The sequence below is a fragment of the Chiloscyllium punctatum genome, chromosome 30, assembly GCF_047496795.1.
Source record: "Chiloscyllium punctatum isolate Juve2018m chromosome 30, sChiPun1.3, whole genome shotgun sequence".
Classification (NCBI taxonomy): Eukaryota; Metazoa; Chordata; class Chondrichthyes; order Orectolobiformes; family Hemiscylliidae; genus Chiloscyllium; species Chiloscyllium punctatum.
The window spans coordinates 34,166,017-34,193,777 of NC_092768.1; the positions used below are offsets into that span (position 1 = coordinate 34,166,017).

Sequence of the window (27,761 nt, forward strand, 5' to 3'; positions counted from 1 at the left end):
TCGGTGAAGAGGAACGAAAACAAGAACTAAAACAAAGTGCTGAAAAATCTGTCGGAAGAGTTATTGAAGATCCTTCTTCGGAACAGTTTAATATCACTCTCGATTACAGCTCACAGACTGAGACAGTCCGCTGGAAAATAATCTCTCCTCCCAGACTCAAGCCACGATGATTGGACTGATAGTGCTGGGGCTTCTGTGGGGAGAGCTCTCTGCAGGTGAGTAATGGGGGTGTGAGAGAGGGGTAGAGCCAGGCTGGGAATTGGGGTCATTAACCTTTGATCGTGTTACCATCACAATGGTTTATGGGGTACTCTTTATCTGTTTCTTGTTTAAACGTCAGTGAATCCACTGTTTTAAATGATTTAGGTTCGTACGAGACTTAACCATAAGGCGAGAAGAGAAGATCTGTATTTGAGAAATTCAAAAGATGTATTGAACATTACAGGGTGAAAAGTAAAAATGTAAAACTGATAGGCGTTTTTTTCGAGTAAAAGGAAAAGAGAACAAAAGTTAACAACATCACGTGATGAAGCTGAAGTGAATTGTGAAATTCTCTCCAGTGCTGGAGAAAAGGTGAACAAAATGATTCATGATTCAGGAATTCATGCCCAGATTTTTCTGTGTTTCAGAAACTCACTCTCTCCGGTATTTTGTCACTGGCTTGACTTCGATTCCCAGTTTCCCAGAGTTTGTGATTGTTGGTTATGTGGACGGGGTCCAGTTTGTTCTGTATGACAGCAATCGCAAGGATTTAATTCCCCGGGAACAGTGGATGGTGGACAGTGAGGGACCTGAGGCCTGGAAGCGGAAACTTTCCCTCGCGAAGGAGCGAGAAGAAGTTTTCAAAAGCAGTATTCCGATATTTATGTCACGGATCAACCAGACAGGGGGTGAGTGCTCACCGTTCCACAGAATGACATCTTCCTGTGCATTTGGGGAGTCTGGGTGGGAATGGGTGAAATTAGGAGTGAATCTGAGTTCCAGAGACTGACCCACTGTTTGTGGGAGTGGTTGGAGGGGACACCAACTGTCTCTGTCTCTGATCAGCAACTTGTGTTTCTGATTGACAGGGATCCACATGTACCAGATGATAACTGGCTGTGACCTGAGGGATGATGGGACTGTGAGTGGGTTCACTCTCAGAGGATGGGACGGACAAGTTTTGATCAGCTTCGATAAGGACCACATGGTGTGGGTGACCCCAGTCCCCTGGGCGGAAAGCATCAAAAACAGATGGGACCAGGATGTGGTGGGTAATCAGAGGTGGAAGCATTACCTGGAGGTGGAGTGCATTGAGTGGCTGAGGAAATACCTGGAGTACGGACAGAGGGAACTGAGAATCGGTGAGTGAGTGAGAGTTGTTGTGGTGGATGGTGTCTGGACCTTTCTCTCTTTATGTTCCTGTACTGACTCCTCTTCCTCTCTCCCTCAGTTGCTCCCATCGTGTCCTTTACCCATCTGGGTAATTCTAACCGACTGTCCTGTCTCGTCACTGGGTTTTACCCACAAGCCATCGAGGTGACTCTGCAGAGGAATGGAGTGTTGATCGATGAGACCCTGTCCACTGGGATCTTACCCAATCATGACAGGACCTACCAGATCCAGAAATGGATAGAGTTTGATCCGGAGGATCAGGCCGAGTATTCCTGTCAGGTGGAACACAGCGGATTGGAGGAGAAGCTGGTGGTGATTTATGGTAAGACTGATTCTCTTTGTTGGAGAGGAACCGGACTCAGACCAGGATCACAAGAGAGAGGACCAGCTGAGCTGGTTCAGCAGGACGCTCCAGGGTAGAGAGAAGGAAGTTCATATGAACTGTCAGTGTGTCACAGTGGTCACATCAGTTGTAGAGGACAGCAATTAAGGCAGTGTATCCTGGTGAGTAATGCTGCCCAGCATCTTAATATCCAGGATCATTAAGGATTAAAGTATTGGAATATCATCTGATATGAATGTGATAGAACCAGCTATGTCCTTTCAGTTCACCATATTTCCTGAGCACTCTTCAAGTCCATGGACACTTTAATCTCAAAGGACAAGGGCAGTAGATACTTGGGAACACCAGCTCCTGCAAGTTCCCCTCCAAGCTACTCAGCATCCTGACTTGGAAATAAGTTGTGGGTCCATCCACAGCACATAAGCTGCATTGGCCTAAGAAGGCAGCTCACCACCGCCTTCTGTACAGCGACTAGGGAATGACTGTAAAGACTGGCCCAGACATTGACACCCATATCCCTGTGAATTAAAAAAGAGAAACAGATCCTGAGATGTTTTATTATGAGACAGTCCAGTGAATCCAGGGATAATAATGTCCAATAGGATCCATGTATCCTGATATTTTAGCATGGCAGCATCCAGTGTATCCTGAAATAGCCCAGTTTATTTAACATTGTTTCTTGATGATCTTTGTCCAACTCAGTGTAACAATGAATAGTTAGCATGAATTTTGAGGGAGAATATTGTGTTTGACCAACTCCATTGAATATTTTTCATGAAGCAACTGAGGGTACACAGTGGTAATGTTGCAAAGTTTTCAAAAGGCCTTTGATCAAATACTCCCATAATAGAAACATTTAGAGAATGTGGGGTCAGTGGAAATATGGTAAAATGGCTTGTTAGCTGCTTTGCAGACAGGAAACAGAGACTGGGGGAAAAGGGTTAGTTAGTCAGAGTGTCAGAATGTGGGAAGTGATGTTCTGCAAGGAAACACTTCCCTTCACAATTGACAATATTGATTTGGACTTTGAAATTATAGAATCACAGAATTGTTCTAAAGAAGGCTGTTCAGCCCATCATGCCCTGACTGTCTCTCTAAGCATTACCACTCAGTGCTATTCTCCTGCCTTCTCCCCATCACCCTGAATATGGTTTTATTTAAATGTAATTTTAGAATTTAAATTATTATATACAGCAACACTAAGCAGTCTAGAGACCAAGACAGGAATCCCAGGTAGTTCCAGGGAGGAGAGAAACATTTCGAGATATTCTAACAAAGAGCAGAGATGAGCTTTGGACAGTCCTGTGTGATAGGAGATGCCAAATCCCAACGTGAGGTGTCTTATGCACAGGACAGTCTGGTTGTGTCTATGACATCACATTAGCCATTGATTCTGGTGATCAAAAACAATTGTCTCCAAAGAAAACATCCTAGCTTGTCCAACTACTCTTCATAATTCAGTCCCTTGTATCATGGAAATGTCCTTCTGCACTGTTTCCAGTTTTATAACATCCTTTCTATTTGCAAGGTGACCAAAACACAATACTCCAAGTGCAGCCTCACCAACGTCCTGTGCAACTGCAACATAATTTCCCAACTATACTCAATGCCTTGACTGATGAAGACTGGTGTGCTAAAAGCTGCCTTCACTGTTCTGTCAACCTGTGACTCGACTTTCAGAGAACCGTGCACCAGAACTCCAAGGTCTCTCTGTTCCACAATAGTCCTTAAGGCCCTACCATTCACCTTGAAACCCCTACTTTGATTTGACTTTCCAAATCACAAGACCTCACACTTATCTGCATTCAACTCCACTTGCCACTTCCCCAGGTGATCAAGGTCCTGCTGCAATTTTTGATAACCTTCCTCACTGTCCACGATACCACCCATTTTAGTGTCATCTGCAAACTTACTAATCATACCTTGTACTTTCTCATCCAAATCATTGATATTGATAACAAACAGTAATGGGCCCAGCACTGACCCAAGGCACACCATTAGTCTCGGGCCTCCAGTCCGACAAACATCCTTCCATTAGTACCCTCTGCTTCCTACCATCAAACCAATTGTATCTCCAATTTGCCAGCTTCCCCTGAATTCCATGCAATCTAACCTTCCAGGGTAGCCTACCATGTGGAACCTTTTTAAAGGCCTTACTGAAATCCATTTAGATTATGTTCCTGGTCACTTCAACAAAGAATTCTAATAAATTTGTGAGGCTACGCACAAAGCTATGCAGAGTATTTCTAATCAAACCCTATCTTTCCAAATGCATGTGTATTTTATCTCTCCGAACCATCTCAAGTAACTTACCAACAACAGATATTAAGCTTAATGGTCCATAGTTCCCAGGATTTTCTTTGCAGCCCGGCACAATATTCGCTACCTTCCACCTACCAGGAACTCACCCTTGGCTAACGGTTAAAAAGGAAATTCCTTTACAAAAAACCCGAGGATAGGCTTTAATCTTGAGAGGGAGATTTAGCCTATCCTACCTCACCTTCAAATCTACCTTGAAGGTTGGTTAGACCATATGTTGAGAACTGCAGACAGTTCCAGTCACCATGTGATGTAAAGGATATTGAAACACTGGAGACGGTGCTGAGAAGATTTACAATGTCAATATCAGAAACGTGTGAGTGTATGTATCAGGAAAGGATTGAGAGGCTTGATGTCTTCTCTCTTGAAAAATGGAGTCCAAACAGAGATCTTTACAAGAATGAATCATTTTGAAAGAGTGGATTCAGAGACAGTGTTTGGGGAAGAGCATAACTAAGGACCATCAACACAAGACAGTCACCAAATATTCCACAAGGAATTCCAGAGAAATATCTGCAGTCGGAGCATGAGGAGAATATGAAGCTTGCTGCTGCAGGGAGAGAGTTTGTCAGGATGTATTTAAGGGGAGTTTAGAAAGTGATGGTAACAGATGTAGATGAGGAAGGATGAGATGAGCAGCTTCACGTGACTAAATACAAGTGTATGCTGATTGGATCAAATTGACTCACTGTGTGCCATGTATCCTGTATAAGGCTGATTTTTTTTTAAAGAACATTTTTTGTCTCTTTCTCTCTCTTCCTGCTTCACTTGGCTCTCTGTCTATCTCTGTCTGTCTGTCTCTCTCCCCCATTTTATTTCTCTGTCTGTCTGTCTGTCTGTCTCTCTCTCTCTCTCTCTGGCAGTCCCAAAGTCTCACTCCCAGGTTCTTGTTACTGTCGCGATTGTATTTGTACTCCTCGGGATCATCTCTCTCGCTGTTGTGGCTGTCGTCATTCACAAGAAGAAAGGTAGGAATTTGTAAGAAAATGGCGGCTCTCACTGGCAGTTCAGGGAATTGGAGAGTCTGGAAGCATATGGCCAGACTGTAGTGCAGGAAAAAGGAATATTGTGAGCTGTTTTGTGCCCCATATCTAAGGAAGGATGTGCTGGTGTTGGAGGGAGCCCAGAGGAGATTTACAAGAATTATCCCAGGGATAAAAAGCTTGTCATATGAGGAGCTGTTGAGGACTGTGTGTATACTGGACGGAGTTTAAAATATTGAGGACAAATCTCACTGAAAATTACACATTACTGAGAGGCCTGGACAGAGTGGATGCGGAGAAGATGCAGGAGACACGAGGACCCAAGGGAACAGCCTCAGTGTGACGGGATGACCTTTTAGATCTGAGGAGGAATTTCCTCAGCCAGATAGTGGTGACTCTGTGGAACCCATTCCTACAGAAGGCTGTGGAGGCCAAGACATTGAGTGTCTTTTAAGACAGAGATAGATAGATTCTTGATTGGTAAAAGGCTCAAGGGTTACGGTGAGAAGGCAGGAGAATGAGGTTGAGAAATATATCAACCACGGTCGAATGGTGGAGCACATCTGATGAGTTGAATGGCCTAATTCTGCTCCTATATCTTATAGTCTCCAGTTCATTGTTTGGGTTCAGAGAGTTTTTGAGGAAGCTCTGTGTTTGGGAGTCAGTCTCAGGGTTAGTGATGGCTCAGGCAGTGGGGAGAGGGCTTCCATTTGTGAAGGAGGATCAGAGATATGTTGCCCTGTTTCTCACGTTAGGCTGGAGTGTGTGAGGGGTGAAAGTCTCACGTTGTGAGTGTCAGGTCAGACAGTTCAGACTGGGGCTGGTTCTGAGTTCACTGTTGGGCATCAGCAGCTCAGGGCAATGTGGGTAGGAGAGGCTGAGTCTGGATAGGAATGAGGGTCTTCAGCATTTCCTCTGATTTCCTGACAGTATCTCGAACTGACTGAACATTCCTTGTTTTACAGGGGGAATGAAGAGCGGCTACAATCCCACAAACAGTAAGCTGATAACTCCGACATCTCAGCGTCTGTGTTAGTGTATGACAAGCTGTTTTTTCTGTTTCAAACAAAGAACCACAAACGCAGATATCTAAAACAGAAAAAAGCAGAAGTTGATGGAGAAACTCAGTAGGTTTGGCATCAGCTGTGGAGAGAAAAACACAGTTAACATTTTCAGTCCAGTGACGTTTTGTTCTGGGAGTTGTGTGTGTGTGTGTTTGGGGGGGGGAGGTGTGGTGGAGGGGTCAGGGTCACTGGATCTAAAGCATTAATTCTGCTTTCTCTGTCCACAGATGCTGCGGGCCATGCTGAGATTCTCCAGCAATTTCTATTTTGTTCTCTGTCTGGTCTAGAGTAGACTATCTGTCTTTCATCCTCCTCTTGCTCTTGTGTGCTGTCTCTCTCATACACTCTTTCTTTCTTTTACATCTCCGGGTCATTCTCACTCTCACTCCTGTTCTCGGTCTCACTCATTTCTCTTGTTCATGCTTTCTCTCTTGTGAATTTCTCTCTAAACACTGTTTCTCTCACACTCATATTTCTCACTGTCTTGCACGCTGCCTCACACTCGCATTTCTCACTCTCTCTTGTTTCTTGCTCTCTCTCTCTCTTTCGCTCTGATAATGAGCAGTTTCTAATGCCTCTCTTTCCATTAACAGCTTCTGATGAAAGGACATCCTCAGACAGTTCTGCCATTTCCTGAGGTATGAATATTGTTGGTCAATGTTGTGAGTAGATCATTCTAATTGGGACAGAACAACCTCGATTATCTGAACGAGATGGGCGGGGAGTATGTGGTTTGGATAACTGATTGTACGGATAACTGATCTGATCAAAAACAAACAAAGCATTGACAAGACCTTGAGATCTTGTTTGGATAATCTGAAATTCAGATAATTGATGTTTGGATAACCGAGGTCATTCTATATTGGGGCTGGTTTTCGCTGTATGATCTGGAGGGTGGACACTGAGCTCAGACTCTCTCTCTCCTTGTGTGATCACTAAAGACCAGCTCTTGCAGTTTGACACAGCTTTCAGACTGTCCTTCTGGAGTTGGCCAACCTTGTCCTGGTCTCAGCCTCAAAATATCGTCAAGAGGAGGGATTTAGGCTATAGAAACATCTGGAAACCTGACATCCTGGATGGGGCCTCCTGTCATCTGATTGACTCCTTTAAAGGAGTCAATACTCCAAGGGTTCTCGCTGTAGTTTGTTTCTGGAGTTGAGTTTTGCTCTCCCAGGATTCTGAATTGCTGTGGTGTGGTGGGTGGGGTTTAAATCTGATGGAGGCCTCCGAGCAGGTCAGGTGACTAGACCGTGTGGAGATAGAGGAGAACTGTTTTGACTGGCGGGGTGTCTCGGACTCAAATGTCAGTGTAGTTAAAGTCAGACCTATTGAGGGTGAAACGAGGAAACACTTCCACACATACAGACTGGGAAATGGTTAGAACTCTTTCTCAGAAGGTAATTGATGCAAAATGAACTTCAGTGAATTAAAATCTATAAAACTCAAAATGAAGAGACAAATGGAAGATACATAAATGGATTGAGGCAGCACACCAGCAAAGATCTGATTGAATAGTGGAACAGGATTGAGGGGCTAAATGGCCTCCTCATCTTCCATGTCCCTGTGGGTTTTGTGGTCTTTAGGGAGTGGGTCTGAGGGGTTTTACTGATGTTTGGGGAATGGGGCTTTTATGTTTCACTGCTGGTGTTTATGCGAGATGCTGTAAGATCTGCTGGGTTTTCTGTGCTTTGTAAGAGTTTTTTTTTTCTCTCTTCCCCAGGATCCTCTCATGTCTTTGCTGGAAACCAGATTTCCATTGCTGGAATTGATCTTCTAATTTGTTCATCCTTAATTTCAGGAGTGTTTTGAATCATCAGTCTGGCTTAGTGAAATGTTTACATTTTGTTAATAGTAGATGATTGAAATCCCTGTGTGACAGATGTTGAAATGTGAATTCAGTCAAATTTAAAATGAAGAGACAGCTTAATGATGACCATGTAACCATTATTGTTTGTTGTTAAAAGCCATCTAGTTCACTAATGCCCTTCCAGGATAGAAATTATTACAGTCTGGTCTACATGTCACTACGCAACAAGTTAACTCTTAACTGCCCTCTGGACAACAAATGCTGGCATTGCCGGTGATGGCCAAATCTCGGGAAACAACTTTTAATGTTTGACAGTGTGGTTATTTTTCCTGAGCAGAAACTTCATCTCCACAGCACAACACCCATTGGTCATGCCCCATGCACAATACTGCCAGTCAACTTAGCACATTCACATGATCTTCATCAGCCATTCGTCAGTGCGATCATCCCAGACCTCAATTTGAATTTTCTTGCACCTTAAAGACTGAGTGAAGCCTTTTCTATGAGCTTGTTACACAGCAATATCTCCGGATACTGGTGGAAGACAACATTACCTTACTATGATGTCATGAATCCACCTCTTGCCCAGGCATGCTGCACACTCACACTTTCTGACTTGAACTGTTTCCATGTTCACACTCCTATCAATTTAGACCCTTCCTTGTGCAAAGCCTCAATGGAACTGGGTACTCATGGTCTGCATTACAGCCTCCTGTCTTGGGTTCAAGGCTGCAGTATTTTCTGTCCCACTTTCTCCAACTCTGAGATTTTGCTGAGGTGTTTATTGAGTCATCGAGTCATACAGAACAGAAACGAGCCAAACAATCCATACCATCTATGTTCCCAAACTAAACTAGTCCCACCTGGATGTGCCAGGTCCATATCACTACAAACATTTATTATTTGAGTACTCATCCAAATATAAATGGTGTAACTGTACCATGTCCACCACTTCCTCTGGAAATTCATTCCAAACACAAACCATTCTCAGTGTAAAAATGTTGCCTCTCATGTTGGTTTAAATTCTTTCTCCTCTCACCTTAAAAATATGGTCCCTGGTCTTGAAATTCATCCCCCCTCCACACGCGGACACATATACACATACCTCCACATACTCTCACACTCACGCAGACCCTCTCTCATACACATGCTGTCTCTCATACACACATAGTCCTCCCATACTCACATCCACACATGTGCCCTGTCACAGGATTATACTCTGTCACACACACACACTGCCAAGCACACGCACATGTAAATGCAAACTCACGTACACTCACTCACATACATATGTACGCGTGTATACACACACACACACGGCGATCAGGTGAATTTGCATTTGCAGAATTGTTTTTGCAGACATGTTGCGTACTTTTGGAGCAAAATATAATCTGCAGGCAGTCAATACATATTACTTTAAGTTATCTTGAGAATGTGACTTAAAAGAAATTCTTGCATTTTCAGATTAATGAACCAAAACCTATAGTCCACGCTGAAAGATGAAAGACTTAACAGCAATCTTGGTTTGTTCAATATATTGTTTCAGTTGTATGATACTGTGATCTTTTGCTATAAATTCTGTATCTTGTCTCAAAGCTACCTGATGAAAGGGCAATGCTCAGAAAGGTAGTGCTTCCAAATAAATGTGCTGGTCTATAACCTGGCATTGTATGATTTTTAACTTTGTCCACCCAGTCCAATGCAAGCACTCCACATCATCTGCAATAAGAAAAAGTCTAACCATCAGCCTTTGACCATAAATAGCTTTACCATCACTGAATCCCACTATCAATCTCTGAGGGGTTACTATTAATCTGAACCTGAACTGGACTGAACATATAATACAGTAGCTACAAAAGCAAGTTAGAGACAAAGAATACTGCAACATGCAACTCACCTCTGACTCACCAAAGCCTGTTCACCATCAAAAATGCACAATTCAGGAGTGTGATGTAATACTCCTGACTTACCTATATGAGTGCAATTCTAGCAACAGTGATCAAGCTTGACACCATCCAAGACAATGCATTGGCACCACATTCATAACTAATTAGCTCCTCCACAAGTAACACTCAGCAGCAGCAGTCCATACTGTTTACAAGATGCACTGTGAACCTTCAACACAGCACTTAGACAACGCCCTCCACATCAATGTCTATGACCTCCCAGAAGGATAAGGGCAGCAGATACATGGGAAAACCACCATCTACATGACACCCTCCAAACTACTCACCATCCTGGCTTGGAAATATATCTCTATTCATCAGTGTTACTGGGTCAAAACCCTGGAATTCTCCATGAGTGTGGCCAGAGCCCCACATTGGTCGAAGCCCTTGAAGATTCTGGCCACAGAAACTGACAGATAAGTGCCTTACATCAATCCAATGACCCGATGAGATGTATGATGGTGGCCCTGAGGTCATACTGGGAGATTACCAGAGGTTACTGTTCATGGACCAAACCTACAAAATCAATGAGTGTGATTGTTTTCTCCATCAGCTGTTAACGATGTGACAATTCCAGCAGCTCCCCACACCATTGTGCAGAAGTTGCTGTCTGAGAGAGTGGATGGAATTGTGCAGAAAATCCCACACACTTCTGTTTTCAGGTGAAGACCAACCATCCAACGTTCATGGTAACACCAACTGTTGCACTGACTTACAGAACATTGAGCAAAAGTGCCAGCCTGGCAATGAAAGACACCATCTCTATACTGGTCTCCCATCAGAATATCCTGGACAGAGAACACTCCTGCCTGACATTCCTAAAGGGCTTCCCTTTCCAGCGGGTAGCAGAAGCACTGCCAAAGCTGCAGATACTGTGGGCACAGTTCATGAGCCACCTGGTGGGCTCAATGAACAAAGGCCACAGGTGGATACAGCAAGGGACTATGGAGCAGCAAAGATTGTAACTTTGTAAATAGTAACAAAGACAGTAACAATAACTAACTCACCTCCGCCTGACTCACATTCCCAGATTTCCACAGAAAGGTGTGGGATATCAGGTCATTGTGTTCTAGATCATCCAGAATATCTAGTAGGAATTCAGGCAGTACCATCGTTGAGACTGACTGCTGCTTTCCATCTCTACACAATGATGATGGGTTTTCACCTTCAGTGTATATTTTCTTTGCACCACTTCGAGGTAATGTTTGCAGCATTCAAAACTGATGTGAAAGCTAAACATTGGCAAAGTACATACATCTCAGAGTGAGTGTCGTTGCCGTAAAAGGTGAACACCCCAACAGTGAGAGAAATCACAGAAACAGAGGAAGTAGGAGCAGGAAAAGGTCATTCATCCTTTGAACTCTGCTCCACCATTCAAAATGATCATGGCTGACCGTCCAACTCAGGACCCTATTTCCATTTTTTCCTCGTCCACTTTGATTCCTTTCATCCTAAGAGCTGTACCTAACCCTTTCCTTCAAATATTCATTGTGATAGAAGCTCACCACTCTGTGGATGAAGGCATTTCTCCTCAACTCAGTCCAAAATGGCCTCCCGCACATCCTTAGACTGTGATCCATGGGCTGAACTCCTTAGTCATTGGGATGTACCCTGCATTTACCCTATCTTGTCCTAGGTTTCTATGAGATCTCATTCCTCATTCTTCTAACCCCTACTGCATAGTGTCCTAACCCATCCAGTCTCTCTCATATGTCAGTCCTGATATCCCTGGAATTGATCTGGTAAATGTTTGTTGCTCTCCCTCCATCAGCAGAATATCCTTCCTCTGATAACGTGACCAAAACTGGATACAATATTCGCAGGTATCACCAAATGTCTGTACAATTGCAGCAAGATATCGTTACTCCTGCACTCAAACATTCTCACTATGAAGCTCAATACAACATTTGTGTTCCTTATCGCCTGCCTCATCTGCATGTTTACCTTCAGTGACTGCTGTACAGCGTTTGTTGAAACTTCCTTTTTCCCAATTTATTGACATTCAAATAAGAATCTGCCTTCCTGTTTTCAATATTAAAGTACATAAGCTGAATTTTAATCACATTTTCTTACAGCTGCCATGCATTTGCCCACTCATTCAACTTATCCAAAATACACTGATACATCTCTGCATCCTGCTCACAGTTCACCCACCCTCCCTGCTTTGTGTCATCTGCAAATGTGGAGATATTACATGAAGTTTGTTCATCTAAATCATTAATGTAGTGAATCGCTGGGCTCCAAGCACTGATCACTGAAATTCCACACATCATTGACTGCCCAAGGAAAATGAACATATGTTCTTGCTTTCCAACTACCAATGGGTTCTTGAAAAAAACCCACATCAAGACACACAGTACTTATTTAAAAATTAGTTTCTAGCACTGACAATTTTACACTGTCAGAAGTAAGCCAGAGGGAAACACCAATAATCATTGGAAATGAGAATATACTTCTTCATAAAGGTTTATGTTAAAATATACCGGTCAGACCAATTAGCATCATTCACAACTTTTCCTCATTCTTCATTCTTGAAAAGTGACAAAGGACAATTTAGGAACCCAACTCAGCAATGTCTGAAGGAGGAAGACAGGAACTTAGCCATTGCTGTACAGTATGTGCTGCAGTGAAATATGTGAAACCACAGTGAAGGTGAACAAACTTATTCAAGCTGTAAGTTCACTCAGTGAAGCCAATTAAAGAGAATAGGAGTCTTTATTAAAATCAGCATGAATTATTCAGAATGCCATGAGTAGTGTGAATAATCTTTGAAAAACTATGAAGAGGACAGGATTAGTTTTAAAACCACAGACAGCTGGTTCCATTCTGTAGAGTCAGTAGAGAGGACACAAATTGTTTATTAGGCCACACTCAGCCAGATTCTTCCATTTCGAACAACAAAGTTGGGAATGCTCCATTTTGGCTGCAAAAGCAGAGAAAAATCCTTCAATAACCAATACAGAAGACACATTGCTGATTGTAATACAATCCTGACTTGCGCGGAAAAATATTTCACTCTTAAAATTTTCATTTGGGGTAATGGATTATGCTTCACCCAATCCGATGTTGAGATGATCTTGTGGTCAGCACGCTCGACAAAGCTGAGTAAAGCACAGCTGAAACGGAGAAATGAGGCAGTAAACCCAGATTCTGGTGACCAAGAGTTCACCGACCTCTCCAAACACCGTCAGCAGCAACAAGGTTCCATCATACAACACCTTGTTGATGGTGAACAGGCCTTGGGGAGCCAGGAGGTGAACTACTTACTGCAGAATCCCCACTCTCTCACCAACTGTTAAAACTACAGTGTTAATACTGCTTATCGCATTCAGGTTCTGGTCAGTGGAATACAACGTAATATTGATGGTGGGAGATTCAGTGATGGTAAAGCCTTTGAATGTCAAAGTGGCGAGGTGAATGAAAGATGTTGAGATTCAGTCTTGTTAAATATGGCCATTGCCTGGTACTTGTTTGGCATGAATGTGATTTCCCACCTGCTAGCCCAATTTTGTATCATGTGTCATTCTATGTAAATACATGGACTGATTCAGTGTCTGAGGTGTCGCCACCACAACTGAAAAATATCCAACCATCAGTGAACATCTTGACTTCTGACCTAAGGATGTAGTGAAGGTTATTGATGAAGGAGTTGAAAATCTTTGGACCTAACACCGTTTCGTGAGGAAAACCTGCAGTGCCGTCCTGTGTCTGAGATTGCTGTACCTGAACAGCTTCACTGAGGGCACATAAACGCCAAGGGATTTGTTAGGGCCCACAGTCTTTGCTGTATACCCCTAAACTTTAACTGTAAACCAGGTTTGGCAGGATTTGGATGCAGTCTCAGGAAGCCCATTTCCACACAATACTTTAAATTTAATCATCGAGTGCAGACATAATTGACTAGGCAGCATTTATTGTCCAACCCTATTTGTCCAGAGGATAATTGCTGTGGGTCTGTAGTCACATGTAGGCCCAGACCAGATAAACACAGGAGATTTCCTTGCACAAAAGGACATGAATGAACTCGATGGTTTTACAGCTATCACCTTTGGGTACATGTCCATCATAAGACGAGCTTTCAGTTCCAGATTGGTTTGTTTATTGAATTCAAACCTCACTGTCTGCCATGAGGGGATGTGCACCCATGTCCCCAGATCATTAGCTGTGGGGATTTTCAGCCCAGTGACATGACCACTATCTCACCATCTTCCCTCACCCGAAGGATCCATCTAAACATATCTCCTCTCAAGCTCTGTGAATGTTGAAATAATTGCAAAAACACCTCCATAATCAGGGATAATTACAGACTAAGGTTTGACTAATATTTTGGCGATTGAAGGAGATGAAACATAGAACACAGGCCCTTCGGCCCTTGATGTTACGCCGACCTGTGAACTATTCTCAGCTCATTCCCCCTACACTATCCCATCATCATCCATGTGCTTATCTAATGCTTATTTAAACCTCCCTAATGTGGCTAAGTTAACTGTATTAGCAGGTAGGGCATTCCACACCCTTACCACTCTCTGCATAAAGAACCTTTCACTGGTATCTGTCTGAAATCTATCACCCCTCAATTTGTAGTTATACCCCCTCATACAAGCTGACATCATCATCCTAGGAAAAGGACTTTCACTGTCTACCTTATCTAATCCTCTGATAATCTTGTATGTCTCAATCAAATCCCCTTTTAGCCTTCTTCTTTCCAATGAGAACAGACCCAAGTCTCTCAGCCTTTTCCCATAAGACCTTCCCTCCAGACCAGGTAACATCCTGGTAAATCTCCTCTGCACCTTTTCCAATGTTTCCACATCCTTCCCGAAATATGGCGACCAGAACTGTACACAATATTCCAAGTGTGGCTGCACTAGTGTTTTGTATAGTTGCAGCGTGATATTGCTGTTCTGGAACTCAATCCCTCTGCCAATGAAACCTAACACACCGTATGCCTTCTTAACAGCACTATCAACATGGGTGGCAACTTTCAGGGATCTATGTACATGGACTCCAAGATCCCTAGGCACATCCACATTACTGTGAGAAACGAAGCTCACTCACATCAATAATTTCAGTCCGAGACAAAATCTGAAGCAGTAGTATCGTTTATTTTGCTCTTGCAAGAGGGATGTGGTGTCAACTATTCATAAGATAGTCACACACATGCCCAGTTTAATGGGTACACAACATTTTAAACAATCCCTTCTCAGTTTCCTCCTCCCCCACTTATCACATTGGCATGTCCAATCCACATTCTTCTTTCTCCTTCTCCCATTGCTGCTCCCCTATTTACATCTCCCACTACTCACACTCCTGGCGTCCCTTACCCTTGTTTACTTCTTGCCCTATTTGGCCTTAGGTGCAGGCATCTGCTTGACTGTTTTTACTACATAACTTAATTGTCTTACCACAACCCTCTGTGGTTTATAGTTAGCATACATCCTCTCCTATTGCTAGCTGTGTATGTGTTTTGCTAAAGTGACACTCTTTCCCCCCTTTCTAACCCACATTGAGCCTTATGACCTGATTGTGGTTTTTCTGCAGAAGCACAAAAAATACTGCTCATAGCTTGATTGTGTAAGCTTATCTTAATCTATATCCCCCCTCCTATCCAGCCCTGCAACCCTTGCAGACAACAACCTCCATAATCTTTTCCTTACACTACCAAAAATCTTTTCATTGACCCAATATTCTGCCTTCCTGTTATTCTTCCCAAAGTGCATCACCTCACATTAAGCTGCATTGAACTCCATTTGCCATCTTTCAGCCCAATTCTGCAATTTATCCAAGTCCCCCTGCAACCTGTAACATTCTTCCTCACTGTCCACTGCTCCACCAACTTTAGTGTCGTCTGCAAATTTATTAATCCATCCACCTATATCTGCATCTAAGTCATTTATAAAAATGACAAACAGCAGTGGTCCCAAAACAGATCCTTGTGGCACACCACTAGTGACCAAACTCCAGGCTGAATATTTTCCATCAACCACGACCCGCTGCCTTCTTTCAGAGAGCCATTTTCAAATCCAAACTGTTAAATCACCCTCAATTCCATGCCTCTGCATTTTCTCTAACAGCCTACCACGTTACCTACTGGAGTGAAGATCAGCAATCAACTCTTTGGGTGGTGGTGTAGCAGCATCGAGGGGCTGAATGGTCTCTGTCCCGAGAATAAATTGCAGCTCAGCTATTCTCGCAGCAACTGGAAATGAGTAGAAGTGGGAGTCCCGATCCTGGGCGGAGTTATACAACCGGTTCTTCCGGAGCCTGATAATTCACTGAGTCTTTTTATTGTGATTGGACCGGTGATATTTTGGGACCAATCAGCGTGAAGGTGTCTCGGTGAACAGGAACAGGAACAGGAACTAAAACAGAAATTGCTCAAAATCTGTCAAGATATTGGAGTTAACGTTTTAGGTCCAGTGACCTTTCTTCAGAACAGTTTAATGCCACTTGGGTACAGCTCACAGACTGAGACAGTCCGCTGGAAAGTAATCTTTCCTTTCAGACTGTCAACTGAAGTCACGATGATTGGACTGATAGTGCTGGGACTTTTGTGGGGAGAGCTCTCTGCAGGTTAGTAATGGGGGTGAGAAAGAGGGGTAGAGCCAATCTGGGAACAGGCGCATTAACCTTTGATCATGTTACCATCAGAATAGTTTATGGGGTACTTTTTTTCTGATCTCATGTTTAAGCATCATTGAATCCACAGTTTTAAATTATTTAGGTTCGTACGAGACTTAACCATAAGGCGAGAACAAAAAGCTTTCATTTGCAAGATTTATTGAATTTCTAAAGGGAGAAAAGTAAAAATGTAGAATTGATAGACAGTTTTTTTTCATGTGAAAGGAAAAGAAAAAATTGCGTTAACTTGAGAATAAAATGTTAACGACATCACGTGATGAAGTGAATTGTGAAATTTCCTCCGTTTCCCAGCGCTGGGTAACAGATGAACAAAAGACTTCTTGAAAACTTCACTTTATATGATTAACTCTAGTTCATTATCTCAAATCAACCTAACTGTGGTCCACACATTGACTAACTTCTCTTTGATTATGATTGGTTACTGACACAGGAAGCTTTCCCAGGTTTGGGAACATTGTTTCCCATTCTAAAAGATGAAAGACTTCATCTAAACTTGTTTACGAACTATAACCTGGTGTTCTGTGATTTTTAACTAAAGTTGTTTAATGTATCTTTGCAACTCCATGACACTGTAACTCTTTTGCTAAAAATTCTGTGGCATATGGTCATGTTCCACAACCACCTTTCAACACTCCTCCAAGGACATGCAGGTCGTAGGCCACCTCCAACGCCAAACCTTTACCACCCAACACCTGGAGGAAGAACGCCACATTTTCCGCCTTGGGACCCCCTCGAACCACACAGGATCAATGTGGATTTCACCAGTTTCCTCACTTTCTCTTCCGCACCCCCCCCCCAACAATCCCAGTCCCAAGCCTCCAACTGGGCACCACCCTCTTGACCAGTCCATCTTCCTTTTCACTATCTGCTCGACCCTACTCCCCGACCGGTCACCTTCACTCCCACTTTCATCTACCTACCACAGTCCCAGCTACTGTCCCACCAGGCTCACCCCTCTCCAACTTATTTCTCAGCGCACCCCCCCCCCCCCCCACCCCCCCACCTCCCGGCCATTATCCTAATTCCTGATGAAGAGTTTGTGTGAAAAACGTCAATTCTCCTGTTTCTCAAATGCTGCCAGACCTACTGTGCTTTTCCAGCACCATGCTCTCGATTTACTATGCTCGTGTCAGAAGGGTGTTTGTAATAAATTACCAGTGTGAGAAATTGAGAGCCACTGATGAAACATGACATCCCTGACAAGGCACGGATGACGCTGGGAGTTGACCTCATCTCTCTCACTCTGTCTCTCTGGAACTGAACATTTTCATCACTGTAGATGAACTAATCTTCTGTCTATAAAGTGGTGGACCATCTGACTGACTGCTCAGATTGTAGAATGTCTGTTTTTTTTTTAAGAAAGCAGTGTATCCATTACCACATTTTCAACATTTTGATGAACAAAATGGCAGAGTGAGATATTCAAGCTGCTTCAGAAAGGATTGTGAAATTGAACACTACACCAGAGTTCATCAAAATGAAAAGCTGAGCTGGAAGTCAAAATTGCTAAAGGAATAAGAGACAAACTGAGCAAATCCAGTGGAGAGGCAGATCCACTGAAGGCATGGTGAGTCATGCTCTTTCCAAACTGCTCTTCCACTGGCAAACCCAATCAAAGTGTTTTTAACTTCATTCATGGAAAGGTGGGAGTCACTGGCTGGGCCAGAATTTATTACCAATCCCTAATTTTTAAGAGACAGCCCCATTACTGTGTGTCTACACTCACATCCAAGCCAGGCCATGTAGTGATGGCAGTTTCATTTAGGAAAAGGACTCTAATGAATCAGATGGCCTTTTCCAGGGAATTGACATGATTTCATGTTTCAGACTCCTAATTCCAGAAAACTATTGAATTCAGATTCCATCAACTGCCTTTGCAAGATTTGAACCAAGGTCCCCGGAACCTTACCTGGATTATTACTCCAGTGATGATACCACTCGGTCATCCCCTCCCAGTGAACACAGATACACCATTGCCAATCACAGCGCATACACACACACACTGGAGTAACTGTTCTTTCACAGCAGCTGGCTGTTAAAGATGGGAACAGAACCTGCACAGGCCACAAATCAACCATCAGATCCCAAGGTCCACCAAACCCTAGCATTGGAAATGGAACATAAGTGAAACCAGAAGTGACAACTCTCCCAGGAGAAACAGCATCATCCAAAACAGCCAACAATGAAGACTGGCACAATTTAGGACTGTAAACTATTCATGTGCAGGGACTGACATGAATCTTGAACTGCTGTTGTATGAAGTCATGTGTCGATCATGGTTACTCTGGGCAACTCGCAATGTGAGCGATAATCCAGGTAATTCCTTTACCTGCTGCCCTTGTCCTTCTGGATTGACATGATCATGGATTTAGAAAGTGCTGTTCTCAGGAGCACATTCCAAAACCTGCCTGAAAGCTTGAGTCTCAACTCCTGCTTTGGACGGATCTGGAATTCACTTGGAAAGCAAACAGTTCCTCTGTCTTCAAACATGGTGAGAAGCTGCCATCATAGCTTGCTACTGTGAGGCAATTTAAGGCAGAAGCTGCAATAAAATGGTTGACTTATAGAATACAGCAACAACATGGCTGAAGGAAGAATTCAGCTAAAGAAGCAGGGTTACTAGAGGGCATCCTTGCAGTAATTAGTTGTCTCAGCAGAAGCAGGATAACACACAATTGATTATGTCAAAAGCTTTCTCTCCACTTATGCTGCCAGACCTGCTGAGTTTCTCCAGCTATTTCTGTGTTCATTTCAGAGAGAGCCTATGATATCTGGTAGACCATGAACAGCTACAGTGGTTATATAACAAAGCAGATAAGGTGAGGCCTTGACGACTGCTGAAATGAAACATTTTGCTGGAAAGCAGGCCTCTGGTCCCATATCTGAAACCTGGTCACTTCCGTTTAGTAGCAAGAAGTCTTTCCAAGCAGAAGATGTGACCATGGCCCTGATCACCTGGTCACGTGATGTGGGGCCCCTTAACTGATTGGATAATAGCTTTTGAAATGTATTGACTAACTGTATTTAATCTGTAAGATTTCCTTTGTTCAGTGGACAAGTATCAGAACTGTCCCAGAGACTTGCTCCCTGCTGATGAAATAATAAACTCTGATAACTGAAGCAGACCTTGGATATCATGTGATTGTCATCGTCATTCTGTCCCTTCATTGCCATCTCTCCAACTTGGAAAGAACTCTTCAAATCTGTGACTCTAGCCCCTTGGTCGCTGACCTCCAGGTGACCTGAGCAGAGTACACACAAATGTTGGTGGAAAGGGTCAACAAGTAGCTGATGAGATTTAACGTGAACAATGCAGAGGTATACATTTTGGAAGGAAGAACCTGGAAAGACAAAATAAAGAGTGAAGCTTTAAATCAGAAATAAGGGACAGAGAGTCCAGCAGTTATAAAAGTAAAAATCATAGAATGTAGATGGGCAGGTTCAGACGATGGCATCCTGGGCTTTGTAAATACAGGTATAGTGCGTGAAGAGAGCTCTCTCAGCATTCAGTTAGAGCGATTGGTGTTTAGGGATTCATGTACTGATTTTTTTTGTGTTTCAGACACTCACTCTCTCCGGTATTTTGTCACTGGTATGACTCCGATTCCTGGTTTCCCAGAGTTTGTGATTGTTGGTTATGTGGATGGGGTCCAGTTTGTTATGTACAACAGCAATTGGAAGGGGTTGATTGCCCGGAAGCAGTGGATGGTGGATAGTGAAGGACCAAAGGCCTGGAACCGGAAACTATTGCTTGCTCAGGAGCAAGAAGACATTGTCAGACGCAATATTCCAAGATTTATGACACGGACCAACCAGACAGGGGGTGAGTGCTCACCGTCCCACAACATGACATCTTCCTGTGCATTTGGGGTGTATGGGTGGGAATGGGAGAAATTAGGAGTGAATCTGAGTTCCAGAGACTAACTGGCTGTGGGAATGGTTGGAGGGGACACCAACTGTCTCTGTCTCTGATCAGCAACTTGTGTTTCTGATTGACAGGGATCCACATGTACCAGATGATGACTGGCTGTGACCTGAAGGATGATGGGACTGTAAGTGGGTTCACTCTCAGAGGATGGGACGGGCAAGATTTGATCAGCTTCGATAAGGATCACATGGTGTGGGTGACCCCAGTTCACTGGGCGGAAAGCATCAAAAACAGGAAGGACCAGGATGTGGTGTCTAACCATCTATGGAAGCATTTTCTGGAGGTGGAGTGCATTGAATGGCTGAGGAAATGCCTGGAGTACGGACAGAGGGAACTGAGAATCGGTGAGGGAGTGAGAGTTGTTGTGGTGAATGATGTCTGGGCTTTTCTCTCTCTACGTTCCTGCACTGATTCCTCTTCCTCTTCCCCTCCCCCTCAGTTGCCCCTATCGTGTCCGTTACCCATCTGGATTATTTTAACTGGCTGGTCTGTCACGTCACTGGGTTTTACCCACAAGCCATCGAGGTGACTCTATGGAGGGATGGAGTGTTGATTGATGAGCCCATGTCCACTGGGATCTTGCCCAATCACGACAAGACCTACCAGATCCGGAAATGGATAGAGTTTGATCCAGAGGATCAGGCCGAGTATTCCTGTCAGGTGGAGCACAGCGGATTGGAGGAGAAGCTGGTGTTGATTTATGGTAAGACTGATTCTCACTGTTAGAGAGGAACCAGACTCAGACCAGGATCACAAGAGAGAGAGGACCAGCTGAGCTGCTTCAGCTGGACGCTCCAGGGTATAGAGAGAGAGAGAGGGAGAGAGAGAGAGAGGGAAGTTGATATGAACTGTCAGTGTATCACAATGCTCACATCAATTATACAGGACAGTAATCAAGGCAGTGAATCAGGGAAACTACAATAGGGTGTCACCCAGTGTATCCTGGTGTATAATGCTACCCCAACATCTTAATGTCCAGGAACATTCAGGATTAAAGTATACCACCAGCTCCTGCAAGTTCCCCTCCAAGTTACTCACCATCCTGACTTGGAAATACATTGTGGGGCCATCTGTAGCACATGAGCTGTATTGGTTCAAGAAGGCAGCTCACCACCACCTTCTGTAGAGCAACTAGGGAATGACTGTAAATACTGGCCCAACTAGTCACAACCATATCCCTATGATTAAAAATTAAAAACAGATCCAGAGTTATTTTGCTTTGAGACAGTTCAGTGAATTCAGGGATAGTAATGTCTGACAGGACTCATGTATTCTGAGACTATTGCAGCAACCAGTGTATCCTGGAATTATAGCCCAGTGTATTTAACATTTGTTTCTCAATGATCTTTATTTTATCTAACTCAGTGTAACGATGGATATTCAGCATGAATTTTGAGGGAGAATATTGTGTTTGACCAACTCCATTGAATATTTTTGAAGAGACAGTATATTCCTGTTAGGCTGGTAGGTGTAGGGAATGCTGGATGACTGGAGAAATTGAGGTTTTGGTTAAGAAAAAAAAGGAAGCATATGTCCAGTATGGACAGGAGAGATTGTGTGGATCCTTACACTATAAAGGCAGTAGGAGTCTGGATTAAAGTGGTGCTGGAAAAGCACAGCAGGTCAGGCAGCATCTGAGGAGCAGGAAAATTGACATTTCGGGCAAAAGCACTTCAGGGCTTTGCTTTTACCCGAAACATTGATTTTCCTGCTCCTCGGATGCTTTCTGACCTGCTGTGCTTTTCCAGCACCACTCTAATCTAGACTCTGATTTCCAGCATCTGCAGTCCTCACTTTTGCCTATAAAGGCTGTAGGAGTATATTCAAGAGGGCAAAAAGAGGACATGAGATAGCTTTGGCAAATAGGGTTATGGAGAATCCAAAGGGTTTTTTTATAAATACATTAAACATAAAAGGGTAACTTGGGAGGGAATAGGGCCCCTCAAAGATCAGCAAGGCAGCCTTTGTGTGGAGCCGGAGGAGATGGGGGAGATATTAAATGAGTATTTTGCGTCAGTACTTACTATGTGGAAGATATAGAATGTGGGGAAATAGATGGTGACATTTTGAAAAATGTCTATATTACAGAGGAGGTGGTGCTGGATGTCTTGAAATGCATAATAGGTGGATAAATTCCCAGGACCTGATCAGGTGTACCCAAGAACTCTGAGAGAAGTTAGGGAAGTGATCACTGGGCCCCTTGCTGAGATATTTGTCTCATCAATAGTCACGGGGAGGTGCTAGAAGACTGAAAGCTGGCTAACATGGTGCCACTATTTAAGAAATGCGGTAAGGAAATGCCAGGGAACTATAGACCCGTTAACCTGACATTGGTGGTGGGAAAGTTGTTGGAGGGAATCCTGATGGACAGGATTTACATGTATTTGGAAAGGCAAGGACTGATTAGGGATAGTTAGCATGGCTTTGTGTGTCAGAACTCATGTCTCACAAACGTGGTAGAGTTTTTTGAAGAAGTAACACAGAGGATTAAGGGCTGTTATACATTTAATAGTAAGTCCCTGGGGAATGTTGCTGAACAAAGAGACCTTGGAAAGCAAGTTTATGACCTTGATAGGACAGTCGCAGGTAGATAGGATAGTGAAGAAGGCGTTTGGTATGCTTTCCTTTATTGGTCAGAGCATTGAGTACAGGAGTTGGAAGGTCATGTTGTGGCCGTACAGGACATTGGCTAGGCCACTTTTGGAATATTGCGGGCAATTCTGGTCTCCTCATATAGGAAGGATGTTGTTGCGAAACTTGTAGGGTTCAGAAAAGATTAACAAGGACATTGCCATGGTTGAAGGATTTGAGCTTAAGGGAGAGGCTGAATAGGCTTGGGCTGTTTTCCCCAGAGCTTCAGAGGTGGAGGGGTGACCTTATAGAGGTTTATAAGATCATAAGTGGCATGGATAGGATAAGTAGACAAGATTTGTACCTTGGGGTGGTTGAGTCCAGAAGTAGAGGGCATAGGTTTAGGGTAATAGGGGAAAGATATAAAAAGGACCTAACGGGCAACTTTTTCACACAGGGTGGTGCATGTATGGAATGAGCTGCCAGAGGAAGTGATGAAGGCTGTTACAATTGCAGCATTTAAAAGGCATCTTGATGGATATTTGAATCGGAAGGGTCTAGAGGGATATGGGCCAAGTGCTGGCAAATGGGGCTGAATTCCGTTAGGATATCTGGTCAGCATGGATGAGTTGGACTGAAGGGTCTCTTTCCATGCTGTACATCTCTATGACTGTAGGTAACAGGGTTCACAGTGGTAATGTTGTAGATGTACTCTTGAAAGGTTTTAAAAGGCCTTTGATCAGGTACCCCCATAATAAAAACATTCAGAGAATGTGGAGTCAGCTAAAATGGGTTGTTAACTAGTTTGCAGAAAGGAAAGAGATTGGGAATAAGGTTTATTTAGTCAGTGTCAGAATGATGGAAGAGATGTTCTGCAAGGAAACATTGCCATTCATAGTTTACAATAGTGATTTGGACTTTGAAATTATGGAATCACAGAATTGTTCTGAAGAAGTCTCTTTAGCCCATCATGCCCACTCAGTGCTATTCTCCTGCCTTCTCCCCATCACCCTGAATATGGTTTTATTTAAATGGAATTTTAGAATTTAAATTATTATATACCCCGGCACCAAGCAGTCCAGAGAACAAGACAGGAATCCCAGGTAGTCCCAAGGGGGAGAGAGACATTTCGAGATATTCTAACAAAGAGCAGAGATGAGCTTTAGACAATCCTGTGTGATAGGAGACAGGAGATCCAAAATCCCAATGTGAGGAGCCTGATGCACGAGACAGCCAGGTTGAGTCTACTACATCTCATCAGGCAGTGATTCTGGTGATCAAAAACAGTTATCTCCAAATTGGGGGTAGTGTGTATTCAGGAAGACAGCAGCAAGTTACAGAAAGGCATTAACAAACCTTCAAACTGAACAAATGATTGGTAAGTGAAGTGGAGGAACAAAACAATCTCAGAGAAAAAAACACCCAATTACTGAATGTTGTGCACAGATTAGAGTCCTACAGCACAGACACACAGGCCCTTTGGCTGAAACTGGTCTGTGCCAATCAAAATATTCATCACCACTACCCCCATTTCCCTTCACTTGGCCCATGTCCTTCTAAACCTTTCCCTGTCCATGTATTTGTCCAAATGCCTTTTACACGATGGTAATGTACCACCCTCTGCAAAAACGTTGTCCCTCAGATTCCCTTTTATTCTTTCCCCATAACCTTAAATTGATACCCTGTAGCCTTTGATTCCCGAACCCTATCAAAACAACTGAGTGCATTCACCTTATCCATGCCTCTATTGACCTTATACGTTTCTGTAAGATCCTCCCCCACCTTCATCTCCTACACCCTAAAGAAAAAAGTCCTAGTTTGCCCAACTTCTCCTTATAACTTAGTCCCTTGTGACTTGGCAACTTCCTTGAAAATTTCTTCTGCACGCTTTCCAGTCTAATAACATCCTTCCTATTAGCAAAGTGACCAAAACCACAACACTGGAAGTACAGCCTCACCAATGTTCTGTACCACTGCAATATAACTTCCCAACCTTTATACTCAATGCCCTGACTGATGAAGGCTGGTGTGCCAAAAGCTGCCTTCACTGTCCTGTCTACTTTCAGAGAACCATGCAACTGAACTCTAAGGTCCCTCTGTTCCACTACACTTCTTAATGCCCTACCATTCACCATGAAGCTCATGCTTTGATTTGAGTTTCCAAAATGAAGACCTTGCATGTATCTGCATTAAACTCCATTTGCCATTTCTTGGCTCACTTCCCCAGCTGATCAAGGACCTGCTGCAATTTCTGATAACCTTCCTCACTGTATTTGATACCGCCTATTTCAGTATCATCTGCAAACTTACTAACCATGCCTTGTACATTCTCATCCAAATCGTTGATATAGATAACAAACAGCAATGGGCCCAGCACCAATCCACTGATCCTTGTGGCACACCAATGGTCACAGGCCTCCAGTCTGACAAGCATCCTTCCATTATTACCTGCTACTTTCAAACAAATGTGTATTGAATTTGCCAGCTCCCCCTGGATTCCATGCGATCTAACCTTCCAGAGCAGCCTACCATGAGGAATCTTATCAAAGGCCTTACTGAAATCCATATACACTACGTCTACTGCCCTGCCCTCGTCAACCTTCCCGGTCACTTTATCAAAGAACTATAACAAATTTGTGAGGCATGATCTCCCATTCACAAAGCCATGCTGAGTATTCCTAATCAAACTCTGTCTTTCCAAATGCATATAATATCTTATCTCAGAATCTTCTCAAGTAACTTACCTACCACAGATGTTCAGCTGACTGGTCTATCGTTCCCAGGATCTTCTTTGCAGCCCGCATAATTTTCACTACTGTCCAGCCTTTCATGACCTCACCCTGTGGCTAACAACTAGAAAGGGCATTTTTTATGAACGACCTGAGGATAGGCTTTAATTTTTAGAGGAGATTTAGCATATGCCACGTCACCTTCAATTCTACCTTGAGGTTTGGTTGGACCACATATGGAGAACTGCAGACAGTTCCGGTCACCTATAAAGGATATTGAGGCACTGGAGAGAGTGCTGAGAAGATTTACAATGTCAATATCAGAAATGTGTCAGTAAAGGATTGAGAGGCTTGATGTCTTCTCTTTTGAATGACGGAGCCTGAATAGAGATCTTTAAAATGATGAATCATTTTGAAAGAGTGGGTGCAGAGAGAATGTTTGGGGAAGGGCACAATTAGGGACTATCAACACAAGGCAGTCACCAAATATTCCACAAGGGATTGCAGAGAACCTTTGACAGTCAGAACATGAGGAGAATTTGAAGCTTGTACCTGAAGGGAGTGAGATTGTCAAGATGTATTTAGGGGGAAATTAGAAAGGAAACAGGAGTGATGGTGATAGATATAAATGAGAAAGGATGAAATGAGGAGCTTCAAGTGACTAACTACAGGTGTATGTTGATTGGACCAAATGGATTCAGTGTGGCTTTTTTTTTTCTTCTTTCTCTTTCTCTCTCTTCATGCCTCACTCGGCTCTCGGTCTCACTCTCTCTCCGTGACAGACCCAAAGTCTCACACCCAGTTTCCTGTTCCTATTGGGATTGTATTCGGAGTCCTCTGGATCATCCCTCTCTCTGTTGTGGCTGTCATCATGTACAAGAAGAAAGGTAGGAGTTTTTGAGAAAATGGCAGCTCCTCATGGCGGGGGGGAAGGGGGAAGGGGGGTGGGGGGGGGGGGGGTGGGGGGCGAGTTTTGGGAATTTGAAATGATCCCAGCGATGAAGAGCTTGTTATATGATGAGCTGTTGAGGACTCTGGGTGCGTAATGGATGGAGTTGAAAATGTTGAGTGCAAATCTCATGAGAAGTATACATTACTGAGAGGAGTGGATGTGGAGAAGATGCAGGAGACACCGGGACCCAAGGGAACAGCCTCAGTGTGGTGGGATGACCTTTTAGAACTGAGGAGGAATTTCCTCAGCCAGATGGTGGTGACTGTGGAACCCATTGCTGCAGAAGGTTGTGGAGGCCAAGACATTGAGTGTCTTTAACACAGAGATAAATAGGTCCTTGATTGGTAAACGGCTCAAGGTTCCAGTGAGCAGGCAGGAGAATGAGGTTGAGAAATATATCAACCACAATGGGCTGAATGGCCTAATTCTGCTCTCTATCTTATAGTCTCCAGTTGATAGTTTGAGTTCAGAGGTGGGCAAGGAACATCTGTGTTTGGGTGTCAGTCTCAGGGTTAGTGATGGCTCAGGCAGTGGGGACAGGGCCTTAGTTTGTGAAGAAGGGTCTAAGCGTCCCTTCTCAATGAGATTGTTCCCTTGGATCCTACTCTAACCTGTTCCTCAGGTTAGGCTGGAGTGTCTCAGGGGTCGGAGTCTCACGTTGTGAGTGTCAGGTCAGACAATTTAGATTGGGGCTGGGTCTCAGTTCACTGCTGGGCATAAACAGCTCAATACAATGTGGGTAGGAGAGGCTGAGTCTGGATAGGAGTGAGGGTCTTCAGCATTTCCTCTGACGTTCTGACACTGACTGAACATTCCTGGTTTTACAGGCAGATTGAAATACGACTACAATCCAACAAACAGTAAGCTGATAATTCAGACATCTCAGCGTCTGTGTTCGTGTATGACAAGCTGTTCTTTCTGTTTCAAACAAAGAATCACAAACACAGAGATCTGAAACGGAGAAAAAAGCAGAAATTGCTGGAGAAACTCAGTAGGTTTGGCAGCAGTTATGGAGAGAAAAACACAGTTAACATTTTGAGTCCAGTAACATTTTGTTCTGGGAGTTCTGTTGTGTGAGTGTGTGGCAGCGGGGGAGGCGGGGA

At 43.6% G+C, this 27,761-nt stretch overlaps 1 protein-coding gene across 1 annotated transcript; it reads left to right on the top strand.

Annotated features, from left to right (window-relative positions):
• On the top strand, positions 1 to 27,752 carry LOC140455549 (uncharacterized). The gene is made up of 14 exons (XM_072550482.1): positions 1 to 215; positions 630 to 890; positions 1,071 to 1,343; positions 1,433 to 1,696; positions 4,900 to 5,004; positions 5,985 to 6,017; positions 6,677 to 6,717; positions 10,499 to 10,735; positions 16,184 to 16,409; positions 20,041 to 20,301; positions 20,478 to 20,750; positions 20,846 to 21,109; positions 26,489 to 26,593; positions 27,486 to 27,752. Exons 1-14 carry the CDS (start codon positions 167 to 169, stop codon positions 27,611 to 27,613), a joined length of 2,520 nt encoding a protein of 839 aa, XP_072406583.1. The 5' UTR covers positions 1 to 166; the 3' UTR covers positions 27,614 to 27,752.
• The last annotated feature ends 9 nt before the right edge of the window (positions 27,753 to 27,761 follow it).